Source organism: Oncorhynchus kisutch, linkage group LG13 (genome assembly GCF_002021735.2).
Source record: "Oncorhynchus kisutch isolate 150728-3 linkage group LG13, Okis_V2, whole genome shotgun sequence".
In the NCBI taxonomy this organism is placed as follows: Eukaryota; Metazoa; Chordata; class Actinopteri; order Salmoniformes; family Salmonidae; genus Oncorhynchus; species Oncorhynchus kisutch.
This window is the reverse complement of record NC_034186.2, coordinates 34397766-34419854: the sequence shown is the minus strand read 5'-3', so window position 1 is coordinate 34419854 and position 22089 is coordinate 34397766. Positions and strand designations below refer to the sequence as shown.

The following is a 22089-nucleotide window of genomic DNA, read 5'->3' as shown; positions in this document are numbered from 1 at the left end:
ACTGACTTGCCTAGTTAAATAAAGGTAAAATAAATTGTCTTGCTGGAAGATTCACTTGCACTCACAGGCAACCAGGTTTTTGGCTAAAATATCCTGGTACTGGATATTCTTAAGTTCTTGATGCAGTTGAACGTAACAAGGGCCCCAGGACCAGTGGACGCAACATATCACCATACCATCAAAAATCCACCACCCTATTTTACAGTAGGTATGCGTGGGGTTATTTTCTGCTCATGCACTCTCATTTCGACACCAAACCCACCACTGGTATGCATGGCCAAAGAGCTCTATTTTCAACAAAGCACCAGTTCCAATCCAGTGCCAATGTTGTTTAGCAAACTCCAAGCATTAACATTTGTTGGGTGACATGAAAATAAAGCTCTGGTGGGTTTGGTGTCGAAATGAGAATGCATGAGTAGAAAACAAAGACAAAGATGTCTTGATTGCGTATGTCTTCATACCCCAGAGTTAATACTTGGTGGAAGCACCTTTGGCAGCCATTACAGCTGTGAATGAATTCACATTAGTGACGGGAATGTCATGAACCGAAATACATTCTTGTTGCAGCTCAAAAGTACTGTAAATGTCACAGTAGCCACTAGCCAGGAGGCTAAGCATTGAAAACGATTCTACTAACTAATATTAAGAAAGCAACTCTTAATTTATCTACCATATAGACTCATAATTATTGCAACAAAACCATATTACAATCTTGAATAATGCAACAATTCACAAGAATGTGCAGACAATAATTTTTTTGTCTGTAGCTCCAAGACAAAAGCACAGTTACTGCTAGCTAAAGCTAACAACATATCTTCATCAAGTAACATTATCCTATCAAAAACGAACAATTAACCCTCTTATACAAATATAAAAGTGCAGTAGGCCTACCTATTTTTATAAATATCATGCAAATCATTAGGCTACATGTGGCAAAATCTAATTGCCACTGAAAACGTGGCTAGGCTATAATTCACCGGGGAGTTGAGATGTTGAGCTGTTATATGTGGAAGCCCATTCCCCCCTCCCCAAAATAAATACATATACACTGTAGATACATATAAATCATACATATAGGTTATGTTTCTTCATTTGTAGCATTGTGTGGCTCCATGCTGCAGAGTTCAGCACAGCAGGGCCACCGGCAAACGTGTGGCGAGTTGGCATTTTCCCCAGCCCTTTTGATTTGGTTTTAATAAAAAATATTGGCATAAAAGCGTTGGGAAGATGGACAAAGTACTTTTGTTTAAACGTTTAAAAAAAACACATCATATGACCTGATTAGAACAAATCTGGTCCCATCATAGCCCATATAAACCGTTTTTTACAGCTGATTTATTACTGTCACACCCAGAGTTTTACCTGGTTAGGAAATCAACTCCCCCACACACCACTCTGGGACCTGTGGTGGCACCTCTAAAATCACCACACAATGTTAGAAATGAAAAAATAAATAATTGTATTTGTATAATCTACTATCTCAAAATGTTCACGTAGTGTGACTAGCATATCTCAAAATGTTGACTTACATATGTCAACATTTTGAGATAGTATCGACATTAAAAAAATGTAGGCGGGAATGGCCTTCCATAGTTTTCTGTAGCTCAGCTCAGCCAGCAAGTGGCAGCTACAGCGACAATTTCAAAATGCAATTTCAGCTAAAACCTAAGATATAAGAAAAATGTCTGTACATTTCAGCTGTTTCAAAAACATTGCTCTGCTATTACCATTTATACTGTATGAGTGTTGCGCTCAATGAGACAATTCTGTTCACAATGCCCTGCTGGGAGGGGCCAACATTGAGCGAGACGTGATCATTTCGCAAGTTTACACAACAGTACTATCTCTCAAGAGCCGATGCCTCTCGAGAACCTCACGAAAATGTCCCTTTGCTATCGTCAATGTGAAAACGGGCTAAGATTCTACAGACTTCTACAACTCTTTGGGCAACATACTGTATATCCTTTGTTTTTGTCAAAACTGCTCAAGCTCAAAAAATTAGGTTTTGAGTCATTGATCCCACAGCAATATTCAAACCTTCAGGACTGAGACTGGACCACTCAGGAATACTTAACACCTCTTGGAAAGCCATTCTGTTGTGTCTTTATCATTAAAATGTGTGTAATTGTCTCACTGAAAAATAAAACTCTATCCCAGGGTTAGATTTTTAGAAGACAGGCATGTTTTCCTCTAATGTTTTACCTGGGTTTGCTCCTTTCATATTTATTTTGATCCTGAGAAACTCCCTAGTCCCTGTTGGTGAGACGCGTACCAATAACATAATGCTGCCACTACAATACAGAGGGTTTATTTTCCCCTCTTTGTCTTACAGTATTCCTTAAAATACTTGTTGCAAACAGAATGTATGATTTGGAGCAAATTTTTTATTTATGTTTTACACAGGCTTCCTTTTCATTTTGTCATACAGGCCAGTGATATGGTGTGAATGCAATGTTGTTTATTCTCTGTATTTTCAGGTATAGCATCATGTTATGGGCATGCTTGTCACCAGGCAGGGACTGAGGAGTTTGTCATGATTCAAATAAATATGAAAGGAGCACGGCCCAGGTAAAAAGTTAGAGGAAAACCCACCGTAGTGTTCTGAAAACCTAACCCTGGGATGGTGGGACAATTACACACATTTAAATGCCAAAAACACACCAGCGGCTTTCCTGAATAGTCCAGTCTCAGGCTGACTTAAATCTGCTTGTCCAAACTTTTTTTTGTACCTTTATTTAACTGGGCAAGTCAGTTAAGAACAAATTCTTATTTTCAATGACGGCCTAGGAACGGTGGGTTAACTGCCTTGTTCAGGGGCAGAATGACAGATTTGTACCTTGTCAGCTCTGGGATTTGAACTTGCAACCTTTCAGTTACTAGTCCAATGCTCTAACATCTAGGCTACCTGCCGAAGTCGGTTCCTCTCCTTGTTCGGGCGGTGTTCGGTGGTCGACATCACCGGTCTTCTAGCCATCGCCGATCCATTTTTCATTTATTTTGTCTTGTTTTCCCACACACCTGGTTTTCATTCCCTCATTACGTGTTGTGTATTTAACCCTCTGTTCCCCCCATGTCTTTGTGTGGTATTGTTTCTTGTAAGTGCTTGTGCACATTGTTGGCTTGTGCGCGACGTGCTTTGTACCCATTGTCTATTATTCTGGATGCTGGTGGTTATATATATGTATATTAAACTGCTCTGGTTATTACCCAGTTCTGCTCTCCTGCGTCTGACTTCGCTGCCACCAGTTACGCACCCCTTACACTGCTTGAAAACCAGAGACAAGATTTGAGTATTAGTGTCCATCAATGATTCCCAACCAAATTTACTGAGGTTGAGCAATTTTTACATAAATAATGGATATATGTTGCCCTAAGCGCTTTGGAAGGTTGGTAGAATCTTATTTAAAAAGATTCACAGATGCTAATAGCTTTTAAAGGTGCTTCCACCAAGTGTTAACTCAGGGTGTGAAGACACGCAATCAACACATTTTCAATTAAAATATATATATAATATATAGGTTGTGTAGATTGGTAGAAAAAAAATCCAGTGTAATCCCTTTTAAGGTGTATTTTTAAGGTGTCAAAATGTGAAGATTGTGTGTTGACTTTAGCTCAGTTTATTTTATACAGTAATTTCTGCTCATCTTTATCAAGGGTGTCAATAATTTTGGACCTCACTGTACAGTACATGTGTGCGTGTATGTGTGTGTGAAGGCCAGGCCACAGAGAACAGGATGAGGGGCTCACTGCATTACCACAGTCACTAGGGCCAGGATGGCCTTTTATCCTTCTCAGTCAGGCCTGTGGCCCCCCTTAGGGGCATGCAGGTGGGACTGACTCCCCCTCTCTCCCCCATACCCGTCTTTGTTTCCTCCACCTCCCTCTCCCTATTCTCCATTGTGCCTTTGTCTCGAGGTGTCTCACACAGATTTGATGTCAGGTATTATTTTCAGTGAGAAAATCAGTCATTTTTTCTGCCTGGTGGGGCTCAACCTGGACTGCCTTCACTCCCCTCACTTTCCCACACAGACACCTTTCAATAATTCTCTGGTCGGTTGGTGTGTGAGCTGGGATAATGTGTTTGAAGTCAGACAGGAAGGCACTGATCCGCTATGTGGTGGCTGGGAGAGAGAAGGGCTGAGGAGAGAGAGTGGGTGTGTGAGAGATAGCTGAGGTAGTCATGCGTGGGTTGGGTTGACTGTGGGGACTGTTTCACTGTTCATTCTTCACCACATCTCAGCTCACCTCCTTGGTTTCACCGCTCCCCTCCATTTTGTGAGGGCACACACCGCAACTGGAATGTTTTGTGGGGCGGCCATGTTTGTAAAGGGTGGGAGGGCTGGACCTGTGAAGTGTGTAATGATTTAGGTGAGCAGTAACACTGGGGTGACACATGGTCATGCCCCCTCCGCTAGGTAGAACCAGCAGGATGTCAGTCAAACCGTTGGCACCATGAATGCCCTGCTCCAGGTGGCAAAGTGGGGCCTGTGCCATGTTTCAGTGTGTGTTTGTGTGTGTGCGTGTGTGTGTGTGAATGTGTGCAAACCTGTAACTGTGTGTGTGTGTGTGTGTGTGTGTCTGTGTGTGCATGCACAATGATTTATTCCCCAGCCCACCTCGTGCTTGCCCTTCATTCGGCAGGTCCTGATGTCATTTTTGTTGGACTCCCATGTTCTCTTCTACAACAGACAGACACAGAGAGGACAGAGTAGTTAGCCACGGACAGACAGTCCAACAATGTCAGTTAAACTGGTCAGATAGTACTGTAAGATGTCTGAGGTGTGAGTGCATGGACAGGGCCTCACCTTACTGTAGAACATCTCGTCTCCCGCCACATTGTCCAGCTCCACGCGGAAAAGGTCATCTCTGACAGACAAAGAGCACGGCAGTCAGCCAACAGTAAGACAAAGCTAAGTCTTAGACAGGCACTCAACTGCAGTCCACATGCTCTTGCACATAATGCCTCTACAAATACTCTACTGTCCTATGGACAATTCTGGACATGCTGCCGAATAATGATTGGAGAACAATAAAAGATTGAATCCAAAAAATGTAAGAATCCACATCATCTTTGTCTGTTCATACACTGTAGGCTATGACATATGTGGGCTATATCTATGCAACATTCTACAATAAATCTGAATAAAACAGATTTGTATTCAGTTCTGTATAATGTGGTTCTGTAATGTGATGCATTTCAGGCTATGGGTGATGAATAAAAATTTTGAATTGCATAATAAGAACTCGTTTTTTCCCCCTGGTTTTGTTTAGTCTCATTTGAGTTGACAAAATGTGGTTTTGCTGGGAGGCCTGAATTCTCCATATCTGTCTCACTTGGGAAGAAATTTAATTAATAGATGATTTAATCAAGCAGTTTGCCCGCGTTCATAACCCACCCCCACACAGCAGCACACAATGCCAATGAGAGGACCCATCATATAATACCATCTCCATGCATTCACGCTACTCACTGCCCCACACTGCACTCACTGCTAATGGATGAATCATTCTTGTATAACCTTGGCGTGCCTGTGAAAGTGTCTTTGGAATCTGAGTTAGGGTAGGAACCTTAAGGAAGATGCTAACAGCTGATGTTGCATATTGATGAAGGACCTGTATATACCATGAATAAGATGGAGGCTCATGATGTGCTGAGCTCCTTTCAGACACCAGGCATTGAATGTTCTAATCTGTAAATCTGCCATAGCTTGTATTGCAGCAGTATCGATCTTATCTCCTAGATCCTGCTCTGCCTCCCATCGGCATTGCTCTGCCTCCCATCGGCATTGCTCTGCCTTACTCCTCTCATCAGCAGAAGGCAGCATCTCTCTGAGTGTTTGTGTGTGTGTGTGTGTGTGTCAGAGTTTGCATGCATGTGTGCTTACATGTTTGTGTGTGTCAGAGTGTGCGTGCATGTGTGTGTGTGTCCCTGGTGAGGGGAATAGGGTAAGCCTTAGTGCTACTCTAGTGAGTTATTCACTGGTGGCTCCTCTAGGTTTGTTAAATGATTCCCTCCCTAGGTTACCTCCCTCACAATGCAGGACATGGCTAAGTAGTGTGGATAGAATTACTATACACTTACTCTGTGCTTCGCTCATTGGGCTGAGTCAAAGTTTAAGCAGGCTACAAACATTCAAGTAGAGCAGTTTGTGTGGCATAATCACGTCTAGAGCACTTCAGCCCTGTCCAGTATTAACATATGAAAATGTGAACAGGCCTCCTAGTCGGTGTGGTGAGCAGCCAAGGCTGCTGTGGTTTGAAGAGGTCTGAAGATTGTTCTGCTCTCTCTCCTATCTGACTGTCTCCATCAGGTTGTTTGAATGATGCAAAGCTGAGGCCTGCTGTCTCTCTGCCTTACTGTTGCATTTTTACATTGTTTATGTTGCAGGATGTTCAGAAGGCAGGCTAGGCCGTCAATCTCCTTGACAACCACTCATAATTCCTCTGACTGGTATTTGAAGACCTGCAAATTGAGTTAACAGATGTGTGTGGATTGCCGCTCGTATTTATAGGCAAGAACCCTGTGAACTGTCCAAAATTGACAAAAGTGGGACAACATTTTTGGGCCGTACAGACACTGAGCTTCTCTGAGCCTTTCTGAGTCGGCAGACACTGACTTTGCAGAGAACGCCACACAAATAGATGAACCTGAAAACAAACAGAAACAAACGGAGCCTCGCTTTGTAGAAAACCGCAGGTATCTAGCTGGTATCTAGCTCAAAACGTTCAAAACTAAAGACCTATTTTACAGGAGCTACATTTTTCATATTTCTGGCAGAGATTGCAGGATGCTCTTAAAGGTGTACACACAAATTAATCATCATGAGTAAGGGACTATGCAAACTATGTAAATAGTTCAAATAAACAGTATTTCATCTATAAAAAACTTTTTCACAGAAAATCGATGATTTGCAGTATGGATCAGATAAGATTGAGGTCATTACCACTAAATACATTAATATAGACATTTTAGGCGTGCAAATGTTTTATCCCATTAACGTGTGCTACACTACAGAAAAGGTTATGAACCACTGCTCTAGATGACCCCCCCCCCCCGGTGACCTCTGAGGTCAGTGTCTCTCCACGGCCACGGTCACAGCCAGTGGCTCTGCTCACGCTCACTCTTCAGCCTCTAATGGAGAGATATATTCTACTTCCTCCCTCCTGCTGCATATGGTAAAATCATCTTACGGTTTGCCACAATTACAAACCAATTAATAATGTTTTGGCCATGTTCCTTGGTAACCTCTCTCTTCTCCGGATGAACACTGCTCAATTGGTTTATTTGTGTGGATTAGTCCAGTGGATCTGGAGTTGTGCGACAGGTTCGGGGAGTCCACACATCTAATTACAGAGAGAAAAACGCTGGAGCGTGGTTAGCTAATACAGTAGAGAGACTAGGTGTGGGTACTCTCTCTCTCTCTCTCTCTCTCTCCCCCTCTTTCCCTCCCTCTCTCTCCATCTGTCATCAGCCAGTAAATGGGAGAGGACAGAGTGGTAGTGCGGTGGTAGCATCCCACGAGTACTTGGGGCTCGGGCAGGGCTTTAATAGTCCTTGCAGTATGAACACCTATGCTAATGGTGACAGGATTTGGGTTCACTGGAGCCTCTTATCAGGCTAGCCACTCTGCTACAGCTTTCAACCAATCAGCAGGCCTCCCCACAGGTACTCCCCAAAGGCGCCGTCGCACTTTTAAATCTCTCACTGCTTGGCACTCGGCTGCCCAGCTCAACACACACACGATCACAGAAACAGGTGCACACACACACATACACACACAGTCAGGCAAAATAAATCCCCTGCTTTCCAATCAGATCACTTTCTGTCGGGGACTGCGAAGACTGCCATTAACCACTACTTATGTAGAAATATATAAATATACACCGTTGTTACAACGGTAGCGTTCTCGTCACATCAAGCTATTGGATTTCAACATCATCCAGTTCACTCAGACATAGGTATTAGTTTACCTTTTCTATCCTGTAACAGCGGTACTAAAAGATGTGTCAAAGTGTCCCCTGGATGTGGTTGCGTTTCATCACTAACCTGCAGTCAGACAGGTAGCAGTGACTATAGCCCTCCCATATTTTGGGAGTATTTTAGCCAGAGTGTCTGGAGCCAAATGCTGCAGGAATTTACATATTTATTATTAGGCCTCTGGATTTGAGGTTAGAGAAACGCCAAAGGCCATAGATCGGGTCATTTCATGACCCAGTATGGGGCTTCTAATTGGGGATGTCTATGGCCTAGCTACCTCCTCTGCTGTAACCACCACCATATGTCTGCCCTACATGGACATACAGTGGGGAGAACAAGTATTTGATACACTGCCGATTTTGCAGGTTTTCCTACTTACAAAGCATGTAGAGGTCTGTAATTTTACCATAGGTACACTTCAACTGTGAGAGACGGAATCTAAAACAAAAATCCAGAAAATCACATTGTATGATTTTTAAGTAATTAATTTGCATTTTATTGTTAGAGAGCGCAGACAACATGACTTCCTCAACCTGTGTGACCTCTGGTCTGACCCCACCCACCACAGATTACTGCATTTACTTGAATATGTGACTGAGGATACACAGACAATGCAGGGTTATAAAAGATGGCTGAATACATTTGGTTGCTTGTGTCTAGAAACATACCTGGCTCCAATGTAGAGGGTCCGGTTCACCTTGAGGACTCTCTGAATATGCAGTGGCTCCTGTCTCAGGGATGAACGATGTGGCCGACCCAGAAACACTGGGTACCGGTGAACCACTGTTTAGAGCGAGAGAGAGAGGGGAAGGGAGAGGGATGAGAGAGAAAAGGAAGAGAGAGGGATGAGAAATAAAAAGAGAGAGTTACATCATCTTCCTATCATGTTAGTAGTTCTCTGGGGGGGGGGGGGGGGTGAGCGGAGAGGGAAGAGAGCAGAGGGAGGACACAGGGGAGGGAGATCCATACATCAGCTAGGTTACCATGGGAGACAGAATCTGCCATCTCTCATTGGTCGCCTCCTTTTTCTGTGTCCTTCCACTATTCTGTCCATCTCTGTTCCTATCTACCCATCCCAGATAAAGGCCTAGACTGCTGCCTCTATATGAGACTGAGTAAAGAAATCCTATCCTTCTCCTTCTTCTGTGTCCTGTCCTCCCCCTATTCTGTCCATATCTATTCTGTCCATATCTGTCCAAATATATTCTGTCCATATCTCTAATCTACCTATCACAGATGAGTAGATTAGTGGGCCGCATAGACTGAGGCCCACTATCTGCCCTAATCACGCAGGACTTCAGAGACCCTTCTGGTCCTACGTATTAGCATTGATAGCCTGAGAATGGTCTGAATTCAGCTGGGAGGTGTTTGGAAGACACTATTGAGCTGTGATCAATCATAGTCAGCTCTGTTCTGGTCTGGAGGAGGCTCAGAGTCTGGCCGTCTGTGGGAGCAGTCTGACCTCAATCCCGACTCTGACCTCACACCCACACAACTCACTGACTGCCCTACTCCTCAACCCATGCATGTCATCCCTGACCTCGCTCTTACAAGCTACACCCTGCATGAGACTCTAACCCTACTTCCATAACCTACACCCCTACACTACTCCACACCTTCCGTGTGAGGCCCTGACTCTTTTTGACCTGATTTCCTGGTGTTTTTACAGTCTTTTATGTCCAACAATGAAAATGCAAAACAAAAAATATATATACACAAATAATATTTTTGGCTCAGAAACCTTTTGGGGCCAAAGAAAACCGCCACGAGTTGGGGAGCCCTGCTGTACACCCTGTGAGTGAGAATAAACCCATACATGCTGAGTATGAGAGAGAGGTATTACCTTCAATGGAGATAAAGTTCAGAGGCCCCGGTTCCTCCGGAAACGCAGTGCTGGCCAATCGGAGGAGCCAGAACAGCAGGAAGAAGGGTGGTGCCAGGGTTGACATGGCGGCAGCAGAATACAGCGTCTGTGAAGATGAAGAGAAAGACAGCGAGCAGTCAGTCAGATTAAGCCGTAACAGTAACAGAGCAGTACACACACACCTAGTGTGACAGTGCACTACCATGCACTACACACACTGACTGACTGTCCAGACAAAGCAGGTACCATATCTGCATTCCCACAACATCTCTCCCTACAGCTGGACAGAGAGTCAGCCTAGAGTCAGACCACAGGAGCCCAATGACACATGAGACACAGTGGAGGAAGGGTGGTGTACAACAAGAGGGCAGTAGATGGAGAGACAGAGAGAGAAAGAGAGAGAGAAGAAGGGGTGGAGAGAGAAAAGGCAGGAGAGGGAGTGAGAGGAGAAAAAAGGAGAAACAGACAGACAGGAAGAGAAAGAGAGACGCATACATAGAGACAGGGAGAAGTGGGAGAGTGAGGAGTGAGGCGTGTCAGGCGACTGTTTACTCAAATTAAGATGAGATCGTACTTTATTACATCTTTGGCAGTTGATAAACGGCCGGTATTCTCTTATGAAGCCGTACTACAGCAGCCAGAGTAATGAGGAGAGGATGGGATGGGATGGGATGCACATGAAAATACAAATGATAGCCAAATTAAGTTAACTCACTCAATCCATCGAGAAAACTACTCCTGCACTTAGGAGGAAAGCCTTGGGGAATGCTATTGACTGTTGTCATAAACCTCAAACCCCATCGCAGAGCAGAACAGAGCCACTCTTCGTGCTGGAGGTAGAGTACACTGTGTAGTGGCTCTTTATTATGTATAATAGTCATAGCACTCTCCATGCTTATCATTGCATCCATCTCTGCCTCTCTTCCTGGATGATTACGCTTCTGTTCTTTTCACATAAAAGCTGAGCGTGACGATGTTAGCAAAAAATGTGTCACCGGAACAAAAATGTGTCACCTGAACAAAACATGAACTATTCAAAAATGAAAAGGATGCCACTTCTTTAGCTTATTACATTATTACTGTTTATACTGACAATAATTTGCTTTGAAAATCTAAACAAAAAGCTGTCAGTCACAGTGTCTGACAGCACAAACAAATTATTGAATGCTTGGGTATATTCAGTGGTGTAGTCCTGTAGTTATTATTACATTTGAATCTTCAAGGTTGGATTTCTTTATTCAAAACCCTTTTCATATTTTACTGTGGTTACAAACACATTGCATGACATACTGTAGATGCAAATAAGGGCACTTTCATACAGGGGCGTCATGCACCCATTATTTTAGATGGGGCACGAAGTACTTAAAGATGGATTTTTTCCTGCAATCTATAGCCATAATCATTATGCCTAATTATATGCATTTTCTGCATAGGTTATCAAGCATACCTCTTTACCTGTTCAGTTGTCATTTAATTAATGATTATTTAATAACCTTTGATTATATTAGAACTTTTATGCCTTAGGAGTTTAGTACAACTGTCACACTGGTATATAGTATTATAACCCAACAACTACACACATTTTGGGCCTACTTAATAGTCGCCAAAGTTCCGGAGCAGGTCTTTAAAAATTAAGTTTAGTACAGTGTTTCTGCTGCAGTCATTTAGTTGTGTTGCTGCACTATTCAGTCCCTCCAGGATTTAGCGATCACATTATTCAATGCAAAATCAACCAATTAGCACATATTATTCGAGAGCTTGCAATTTTGACCAATCCCTGCACATTTAGCGCATAAAAGGGTCCAATCAAAAGCAGGTTTGCAATTTTGACCAATTACTGCACTGTTACCGTGGAAAATGGCCCAATCCAACCACAAGTCAACAAAGTTTTTTCCCCCTGTCCTGTCACCGTATTCATGTGTGAAGATGATGGGTGATTGTTGATGGCTGACAGGCAGTACAGTGAACAGAAATCAATCTCATTTTCCAACAAAAATAACAGCTAACGAGCATGTCGCAAAATCAAGCATTTTGGGCTGCAGAAATCACAGAAAAAATTTGCGAAATCCTGGAGGGACTGACTATTAGCAAAATCTTTGCCGCCACGGCAAATAAATATGGAACATGAAAATATATTTCTACCGAGGCACACTTTGAAGATGTTAGAACAGTCCACATTAACTTTTCCTCTGCAAACAAAAAGAGTAATGAATAGAAAGACAACCCCATATTAGAATAGTTTATCCATTTACCTAGTCGGCTTGTAGTGTTGTTCTATGAGAGAGAAATATTTCTCTCAAGTTGTAGGGAGGGAAACATGCATTCTGACAAGCAGGCAATGCACAACAATTCATAATCCAATCCTGGGGAAAATAGCAGTTTTAACGGCCTTTGTTAAAAAGAGGGGGTTCCCAGCTTTCCATTCCTACTTTATTTATTTCTCAACTCCTAAATATGTGCGAACTGCACCATTTTAAACCCAGAGTATTTAACAGAGGCATGGTTAAGTACTTTACCACTCCGCAATTCGGTGTGATTGCACAGGGGACAGTGGGGATGAATGTAACACGTGTCAATTGTAGGGTAGGCTCGTCGCAAACCAGGCTTTCCTAGAGGGGATGCCTGGGGAAGTTCCAATGCAGAAATCAACTAAAGAGGGGTAGGAACCCGGTGTAAATCAGTGATGCCTCGCAACATGGCAAATCAGACAAATGCCTTGCTTAAGCGGAGCTCCAAAGGTGTTCACCAGATTAGTACCGTAGGAGCAAGAGTGAGGACTAAACAGGTCAACAAAACAAGCACTGGTGACAAAATAAGTTCTCAGCATTTCTGTCATTTCAAGAGGGGAGAAATGGTCTACAATGCTGGCCATATCTATATTTAGACATTTCTGAAGTGGCTATTTGGCTAAAGGATACTGTAGCATGAGGGACAAGAAGTAGCTAGCCACTATGAAGTTTATTTTTTGAAAAGTCAGCTAAACTACCTAGGTACAGTATAACTAACTAGCTAACTACTAGCTAGTTAAATGTCTCTCATGATTATAAAGAGAACATTTTCATAAAAACAGCATATTATTGACCTAAAAGGTTAGCTATGTTAGCCCAGTTGTTATCTTATCAAGGGTCAGTGATACATAGAGAGACAGTTGTTGCTCTATGGGAACAACTACAATCATTCTGCAAGCAATATTACTAAAATGAATCAAATAAAATGAACCTGGTCAAATGTTAATGCCTGTAATGATCATCTCCCGTAGCCTAAATGTTGCCTGTAATGATCATCTCCCGTAGCCTAAATGTTGCCTGTAATGATCATCTCCCGGAGCCTAAATGTTGCCTGTAATGATCATCTCCCGTAGCCTAAATGTTACCTGTAATGATCATCTCCCGTAGCCTAAATGTTGCCTGTAATGATCACCTCCTATAGCATAAATGTCATCTCCTTATTTTCATACTGTAAATTACAAGGGTTGGATTTGCACAAAACAATTTGATATGTCAGCACTTAAAAGGCATGTACAAAATCTGGTATACGGTTTGCCTCATATACATTGTCTACTGATATCATTTTAAATTGAGAACATGTAAACAATGTGTGGATTTAGCTATTATCTGCTTCAGAATGCAATCATACTGTAGGCCTATGGCGGCATTGGTGATGCATGCCATATGATAAGCTGCTAAATGGGATTCACATCGCTCATATACTGAGAGAGTCACAATCAAATCAAACACATTGGAGATCTTACAACTAGAAGAAAAGGAAAAACAACACAGAAACACAGGCACATTACAGACAGAACCCCTTCCGTTCTTTACTGCAGGATTGGGATATGTGATCAATCAACATTGACACTAGTTCATTTTGAATATGAGTTAAAACAAGTTTAAACACTTCACTTCAAATAATCAACCCTTTATCACATCACTGTTGATGTGCCCTTGAGCAAGGCACTTAACCCTAATTGCTCCTGTAAGTCGCTCTGAATAAGAGTGTCTGCAAGAATGTACTAAATTTAAACTCAGATGTAGATAATTGAGTAGTAACAAGTAGCCTATTATTACTAAAGCATAATTTCATGTGAACAAAAACAACTTTGCTCCACTGATCCCTGATCTACTGGGTGAGCAGACTTCTATTCCAGCCCAGTAGTAGCACACTTTATGAGCACACAACTCATTAGATTGATAAGTTGAATCAGGTGTGTTATTGCTGGGCTGAAACAGAACCTTGCACACCCAGCCAACCACCAGCAGGGTTGTACATTATACATTGTGTGTGATGTTTAACTATATTTTTCTATACAATATTTGCTAACATAGGGAGGCCTACACATATAACCAATGGCACATAAGATATGCCCTTAGTCTCTTGGGACCTCTCTCTTCATCTGCAAACAGGCTTTCACAGCGTTCCATATCTGAGGACAGAAAACATCAAAGAAGCAGGCTTCATTTTGCTCAAATTAGGCAGCACTGAATATTATGTAGCTATTATATCTCTGTCCTCAAAGTTTTCCCTTCTAGGGACCGGAACTCGATAATATTTTAATAATGTCACCCCACAAAATTACCTGCCGAGGCTATCCAGTAGCCTAGACTCTCCCTTTACTGACAGCTGGGGTGCAATTTCACCCTCTTCCATGGCTGTTATCTACAAATACCTTTGGAGACTGTGACATTTAATTCACTTAGCTAAACAGCTAAACTAGCTAGCAGCTCAGTTGAGTTAGCCTACAAAGTGGCATACTGTAGCCAGCTAGCTAGCTAGCCAATAATACATTGTTTAAAGAAAATAATACATGCATGTATTTATTTACTTGAATAGGTTCTCCCACTGAGAAAGAAAAATAATAATAGGCAATCTTCACGATATTTGTGGTGCTGGCAAAGCGCAGCCAGCTGCCATGTGGACGAATGGAGACAAGGGAAAAAGTCTGTTTGTCACCAGAGCGGTTTAGAACGTGTTGTGACATTTGACTTTACCAGCGTAATCCACTTTCAATTTCAGTAAATATTAAATCGCAGACTGTCTGCCACACTTGATCATTTGAAATCTAGCACTTGAAACTAGCATAGGCAACAACTACTGGAGGGAAAGCAGTGACGCACATAACATACAGCACCCCTTCTATGGGCGTGTGGGTGGAGGCTTCTTGAAATGTAACATCCATTCAAAATATTGCTGCTGGGAGCCATCTGACCATTTCAAATCGTTTTTGCAATACAAAATTCTCCAGACCTCTAAGGGATGTGTGATAGTGACATGATTTTGTAGGTATGATAACATAAGACTAATTGTAGGGTAACTTGGGGTAAATCGCCTGTGACTTAAATGTATTAGTTGAGCAAGAGTAGTGGCAACCAGGGAACGTTGGCGTTTTACCCCAAGTTACCCTAACACATAGGCCTACATTATATTCAATTAGTTTATGCAAGTTTTTTTGAGACATAAAATGAATCAATATGATGCTAACTAGTTAATTAACCAGCTAATGAATAAGCTCATTAGGGTAAATACAGATAGACTGAAGCATGGGGTTGCCTATTTATTTATAGCCACTATGCTGCTATCAGTTGGGCTACAGGTGATAATGCTTATTGCTAATAGCATATCTGATAATATTGACCATGCATAGGCTATATAATTTAACCAAATCATTTGACCAATATGTTATTTGGGCTCATTCTGGGAGGTGGATATGATATTTTAGATGGTGTCAGCATAATTTTTCCCCATTCATTTTGGAGTACAATGTTGTTGTTGTTTTAAGTCACCAGAACTGAGCTTCTCAGTACTTCTACATAAAAATGATCCCTAACCCCTTCTACAACCCTGCTCTCCTCAACATTTTCCCCCACCACTACAAATCTTTCCAGAGGAAACACTGATGCAGTCATTACTTTAACATCTGAAACATTTTAAACAGGAGCAATCTAAGGGAGCACAAAGGTGGTGTAGTCAGTCATTTAACATCTGAACATTTTTAAAACAGGAGCAATCTGAGGGGGCACATGCCTTTGTGCCCCCCATGGGCATGACGCCACTGATTTCATACACTTCCCACACTCTAACTGTCTCTCCTCAGCATAGCCACACAAGTAGCCATTGTAGAGCCATCTAGCCATGATTATAATGAGGTGGTGACTCACACACAACTTTATCAGGATATCTCATCTTAACAAGGAATTGCTCAAATTCCCCTCATTGATGTCAGAACAAGAGAAGGCACATAACACTAATTGCTCAACACCCAAACCACAAAATTAGAGGAGGATGAGAGAGGAGAGAGTCACAAGCAGAAGAAAGGAGGTCAGAGGTGAGGAGAGAGAGGGAACGAGAGAGGAGGAGGAGAGAGAAATACATGTGGAGGAGAATAAAGAGTAGAAGTGGTAAGTCGGTATTACCAGAGATTTCATTGTGTCTATTTATTAATAATGTATGACTAAATGGCAGGTTTCACGCATTTGATTAGCATAATTAGAAACTGAGGGCTATAGGATTTCATGGGACAACAAGCTAAGCAGATACGGAAGACTTCCAGGGCCAAACGAAGCATACAGCTCCAGAGCAAAATGTTTTCAGAATTATGACAAATAGCTGCAGTGGAGTCAATTCAGTGAACAGGGCTAGCCTTTATATTATAGTCTGTGGCCCTTACTTTAACTGTAGCCCCAGTCTACTGTAAAGGATTCCTCAGCATCCTGTAGTTGTAGGCTATACTGTATTTACTACAATCCACACCCACTCCACCAGGATTCACACATATTCATTCGTCCACTCCCACAGACCCAGATCAATGTAATTACAGACATTTAGCCAGGTAATTTCCGAAATAAGTAATTAAGACAGATCATTGAGAGTCTGAGACGGAGGGGTCGCGACAGGCGACATCTTCAGAATGACCAACGAGGGGCCACCACTGGCTTAGATAACAAATCACGGCGAGAATCAATGACGCCTCAAGTCTTTAGAAATTCTTAATGAGGGGTGATATTGTGCTGATAGAGCGCATAACAGAGGTCTGACAGACAGACGAAAGGAAAGCAGGAAACAGGGACCAGGCATGCAGGGAGGGAGTCAGGGAGGCAGCGGGTCGAATGTGTGCAATGCAGCATCAGGCTCTGAGTAAACAAAGAGAGTAACCCTATACTCTGGGTTGAGATGCTTAGCATGCATATGGCACAGCTCATACTTGAATGCTTTTGTTCCTTATTATGGTTGCCATGGATTCCTCTCTCTGCCTTACAACCATGGCACTAATATGTGCACTCCTGAGAAAGTACTTCCAATACATAGCCCTGAGACACATCTCCTATAAATCATACCTTGGATTGGACAGGAAACCCAGATTATACATGTCCTTGAAAAATAAATGATAATTAAATATTTTATGGTGTGTTACAGTATTCAGCTGCAGGAGATTGTGTCTTATTATACAGTGGCATCACACGACAAGAGAAGCACTATCTCCACTAGGAGTAAATAGCGGAGTTCTGGTACAAAAAGACAAGCACTAATGACCAGAGTGCCTTTATCTGTGATTTGTACAACCGAGCGATCTCAACTCAATACCATGGGTCACTATTTAAAATGGGTCCATGTGGCTCAGTTGGTGGAGCATGACACTTGTAACGCTGCGGTTGTGAGTTTGATTCCCAAGGGGGACCAGTACGACCCAAGTATGAAAATGAATGCATTCACTACTGTAAGTCTATCTGGATAACAGCATCTGCTAAATGACTAAATTGTAAATGTAAAAATGTATCCAGCAGACCTACATGGGAAAAGGGAACAGAAAAGCCTGAGCCAGTGAAAAACTGTACTCTGCTTTTCCCCACTACGAATTATTCCCTATATTGTGTGCTACAAGCCCCACTTCATAGATCTTATAGCGGCTCATTGTCACATCAGAGAGGGGAGGGTGTGCTTTATGGAGTGTGTAGAATCAATGACAGACAGCCTCATCCAGTTTGGATCGCTTTTCAAGTAGCAATAAAAGTGAGAGGAGACTGATAATGAGAAGGAAGAGACGGGATGAGGAGAAAGTGAGAAAAAGAGAGAAAGCGAATGTGAAAAGGTAAGGGCAGAGAGTAAAGCAGAGAGCAGTCAACGAATCACGTTGGATATATGGAAAGTGAAGCCAAAGTATGTGAGGAATGCTTTCATAGGTTGGAGGCTGGGAAAGTTGCTGAGAGCGGAAGAGCACAGAGCCAAGACTGGACTGATTCTTTCCTGAACACACCCTAAATCTGCTCCAGTGACCCGGGACGCTTAACCTCCCCTCCTTCTCTCCCTCCCGCCTTCTTCTCCTACCAAGGGACAAGCCAGTCAGCTCAAATCTAAACACTAAACCACCTGGACACGCCGCTCACTTACACCTTCATGTAAAAACACTGCAGGAATCCAGTCCACTCAACCAAAACATAGCTGTTTACATTTAGACTGATGTGACTACAGGGTCGTTCACTAGACCTTGGGTCTATGGCAGAGGTTCCCAAAACTTTTTTGGCCCATGACCCCATGTTTATCAACCACAAAAAATGTGCGACCCCACCATGTAAAAAAGTGATGTGTTGACTTTTTTAATTGGGTCTGTAACAGTCTATTACAAATCAGTCTGACAGTATGCTCTTCTGTGTAGAAAATAACATCATTGTTGATTTAGTGCCTGGTCTGGTCCAATCTTTTAATGTGCATTGTAGAGGGCTTGTGGCCATTGTAGAGAGAAACAGAAGACACATACATCTTATCTTTCAGTGATGGGGTCATAATATTTTGTTAGCTTAAACAGTTGAAAAGAAAGATCCACATTCGCAAAATGCTTGTGCTTCTAGTTCCGACAGTGCAGTAATATCTAAGTAATCTAAGTAATCGAACTAAGTAATCGAACAATTCCACAACTACCTAATACACACAAATCTAAGTAAACCCTGGTTTGGAAATGCTGGTCTGTGGGGTGGAACCGTGGAGAAGATACCGTAACACCAATAGACATACTGGGTGCTTTGAACAAATTCTTAGTGTGTGTCATCTTTGGACACAGCCATTTCCCATGCATGAGTGACAGAATATAGCTATGTTTATTTATGGGGTGGGAACTATGGGGCCGTGCATTATCATGCTGAAACATGAGGTGATGGCGGCAGATGAATGGGACGACAACGGGCCTCAAGATCTCGTCGTGGCATTCAAATTGCCATCGATAAAATGCAATTGTGTTCATTATGCCTGCCCATACCATAACCCCACCGCCACCATGGGGCACTCAGTTCACAATGTTGACATCAGCAAACCACTCGTCCACCCGACGCCATACCTGCACAGTACAGATGAAATCGGGATTCATCCGTGAAGAACACAGTTCTCTAGCGTGCCAGCGGCCATCGAATGTGAGCATTGCCCACTGAAGTCAGTTACGACGCTGAACTGCAGTCAGGTCAAGACCCTGGTGAGGACGACGAGCACGCAGATGAGACGGTTTCTGACAGTTTGTGCAGAAATTCTTTGGTTGTGCAAACCGACAGTTTAAATGGTTCAGACCATCCTGCAGCTGAAGAAGCCAGATGTAGAGGTCCTGTGCTGGCGTGGTTACACGTGGTCTGCGGTTGTGAGGCCGGTTGGACGTACTGCAAAGTTCTCTAAAAGGATGTTGGCAACAGCTGTAGTGGACATTCCTGCAGTCAGCATGCCAATTGCAAGCTCCATCAAAACTTGAGACATCTGTGGCATTGTGTTGTGGACCACACTGCACATTCTATAGTGGCCCTTTATTGTCCCCGGCACAACGCGCACCTGTGTAATAATCATGCTGTTTAATCAGATTCTTGATATGCCACACCTGTCAGGTGGATGGATTATCTTGGCAAAGGAGAAATGCTCACTAACAGGGATGTAAACAATAAGCTTTCTGTGTGTATGGACATTTTCTGGGATCTTTTATTTTAGCTCAGGAACCAACACTTCATATTTTTGTTCCGTATACATGGCCTCTTACAGCACAGCTACATCACTTTTTATCTCAGCAGCAGAACCTGGGAACTTTAGTTTCTACTAATTGTTGTTACAAGCCATCAATCTTCTGCATTTATCTGGTTAAGAGCAGAGTAAGAATCGAAGGTCATAGCTGGATTAACATCATCTTCAACTATTTATCTTAGTAGAATATACAGTATCTCACTGTTGAGGGTATGTGGTTAGCACTGAGCAGACAGAATTGCAGAGCCGTGCCTGGCGGAGTACAAAAGTAATACCTGGGCTTATTGTTGCTGAATGGAGTTATATCTCCAGGTATTACTGTAGCGGTATCTCCTATGTCACTCCCATTAACCTTCTCACTCATCATCATTACAACTACTGAGGGGCTGGAAGGAATGAGGAGTGTGTGGGGCAGAGCTAGCCAGGAAGAATATGCCAATGTCTGAGAATGCCTGGAGTAGTCTGCAGCTTAATTGTGGGCCTCTGTTTCTAAGTCGTATCATCTCAAGGTGAGGAGGGTCCGAACAGCACTCTTTCCGGGAGTGGTAACGACCATTGGTAAAAGCTCATCAGATAAAAAGTGTTTATTATGACATTTCAACCTTTAGGTTGTTATCGATTCTATCCGTCCATTATGAACACATGTTCCGTCACAGAGAGACATAAACGCATCACAACACAGGACATTAGAGTGACCTTTAACCCCCGGCCCAGTTTATAACTATCATTAGCAGGTCAGGGATCAGCATTGTAAACTACACATCAATCAGGAAATACAAGGGGGACTACTTCAAACAGTAAAAGTAAAAGAAAAACATGTTGGAGAGTGACAGCAGAGTACAGCCATACCATAGCATCCATCACTATGAGCGTCTAGAAACCCAGGCAAGAGGCTAACAGAGGGGAGATCATCTCCAGCGAAACCTGCTTAATGGATGTGAGGTTTGCAGCATCACGCACAACAAACCTTGATGTGATTATTCTCCTAAAATTCCCCCATGACCATGTATTGTCTTACATATGTCAGTATACAGGGAAACTTCATATCTCAACTTGTTCTCATCCAGCTGCCATTTGCTCTTTTGCTCTGCGAATCACGAGGGGAGATGGATTTATTATGGAAACAACAGTCTGGGTCTCAGCCTGTCAGAGGGATAGGGGAGGGAGAGTGGAAGGGAGCCTCAAAGCTGTCAAGGTAAGCAATTCCTCCTCCCCTTCTTTTCGGAGGGGCAGGAGATGTCAGAAGGGGGAGAGATACAGAGGGGAAAGTAAGACAGACAGGGAGGGAGGAGAAGGGAATGAGAGAGGGGGAAAGATAGGAAGGGCTGTATACATTATGGGATTCAGAATGACACCTCAGTATACTAATTGTGTTTTTCTAGATCTACAAAATGTCCTCATGCTTCCTTTTTTCCTTCCTCTCCTTTCCTCACTGTAGAGCTGGCTGAATCTGCTGACTGCAGTACTGTTTGGCCATCAGCACCAAATGAACATGATAAGAAGAAGCCTGCCTAATGGTCGGGAAAGAAGAACACAACAGCAAGGCTAGCAGAACACGCAAAGATAACTTGAATGTGGTCAGTATCTCAACAGAGTCGATGGGAAAACCGCAGCAATCCTCTCTTTCTCTTTTTGTCTTCCACATCTAGTTCAGGCAGTAACAGCATATTCCAGGAGGAAATCAGCTCAGGAGAAATCTCACTCTCACGCTTCATCAAAAACAATATCTAAAAGCAATTCCCAGTTTAGACAGTCTGGTTGGAGACACTAAATGTAATAGAAATGCAGGATATCCTGTTCCCTCATCGGTTGAGACAGTCACAACGCAATGGTAAAGCAGAGATTGATAGAGGAGAGTACGGGTATAGAGGAGGGGTGTATAGATTCTACAGCCATCATATCCCACACCACAGCCCCTTGTTGCAGGCAGTCTAACTACTCTACACATACAATCAGACACCATCCTGGACACATATTTATTCAGCAGATCATTTGTCCATCTGCTCCCCACATCCCTTCTCTCTCTCTCTCTCTCCTCTCTCTCTCTCTCTCTCTCTCTCTCTCTCTCTCTCTCTCTCTCTCTCTCTCTCTCTCTCTCTCTCTCTCTTCTCTCTCTCTCTCTCCTCTCTCTCTTCTCTCCTCTCTCTCTCTCTCTCTCTCTTCTCTCTCTCTCTCCTCTCTCTCTTCTCTCTCTTCTCTCTCTCTCCTCTCTCTCTCTCTCTCTTCTCTCTCTCTCTCTTCTCCTCTCTTCTCTCTCTCTCTTCTC

At 42.8% G+C, this 22089-nt stretch overlaps 1 protein-coding gene across 2 annotated transcripts in view; it reads right to left on the bottom strand.

The window, feature by feature from the left end:
* sema6bb (sema domain, transmembrane domain (TM), and cytoplasmic domain, (semaphorin) 6Bb) overlaps nt 1-22089 on the bottom strand; it is a 133329-nt gene that overhangs the window by 58477 nt on the left and 52763 nt on the right. For both annotated transcript variants that reach the window (XM_031786072.1, XM_031786073.1), the window contains exons 2-5: nt 9822-9948; nt 8647-8761; nt 4806-4866; nt 4617-4679 (exon numbers count right to left, since the gene is read on the bottom strand). In XM_031786072.1, the coding sequence (XP_031641932.1) occupies nt 4617-4679; nt 4806-4866; nt 8647-8761; nt 9822-9927 (345 nt within the window). In that variant the 5' untranslated portion in view covers nt 9928-9948. The remainder of the gene's footprint in view (nt 1-4616; nt 4680-4805; nt 4867-8646; nt 8762-9821; nt 9949-22089) is intronic.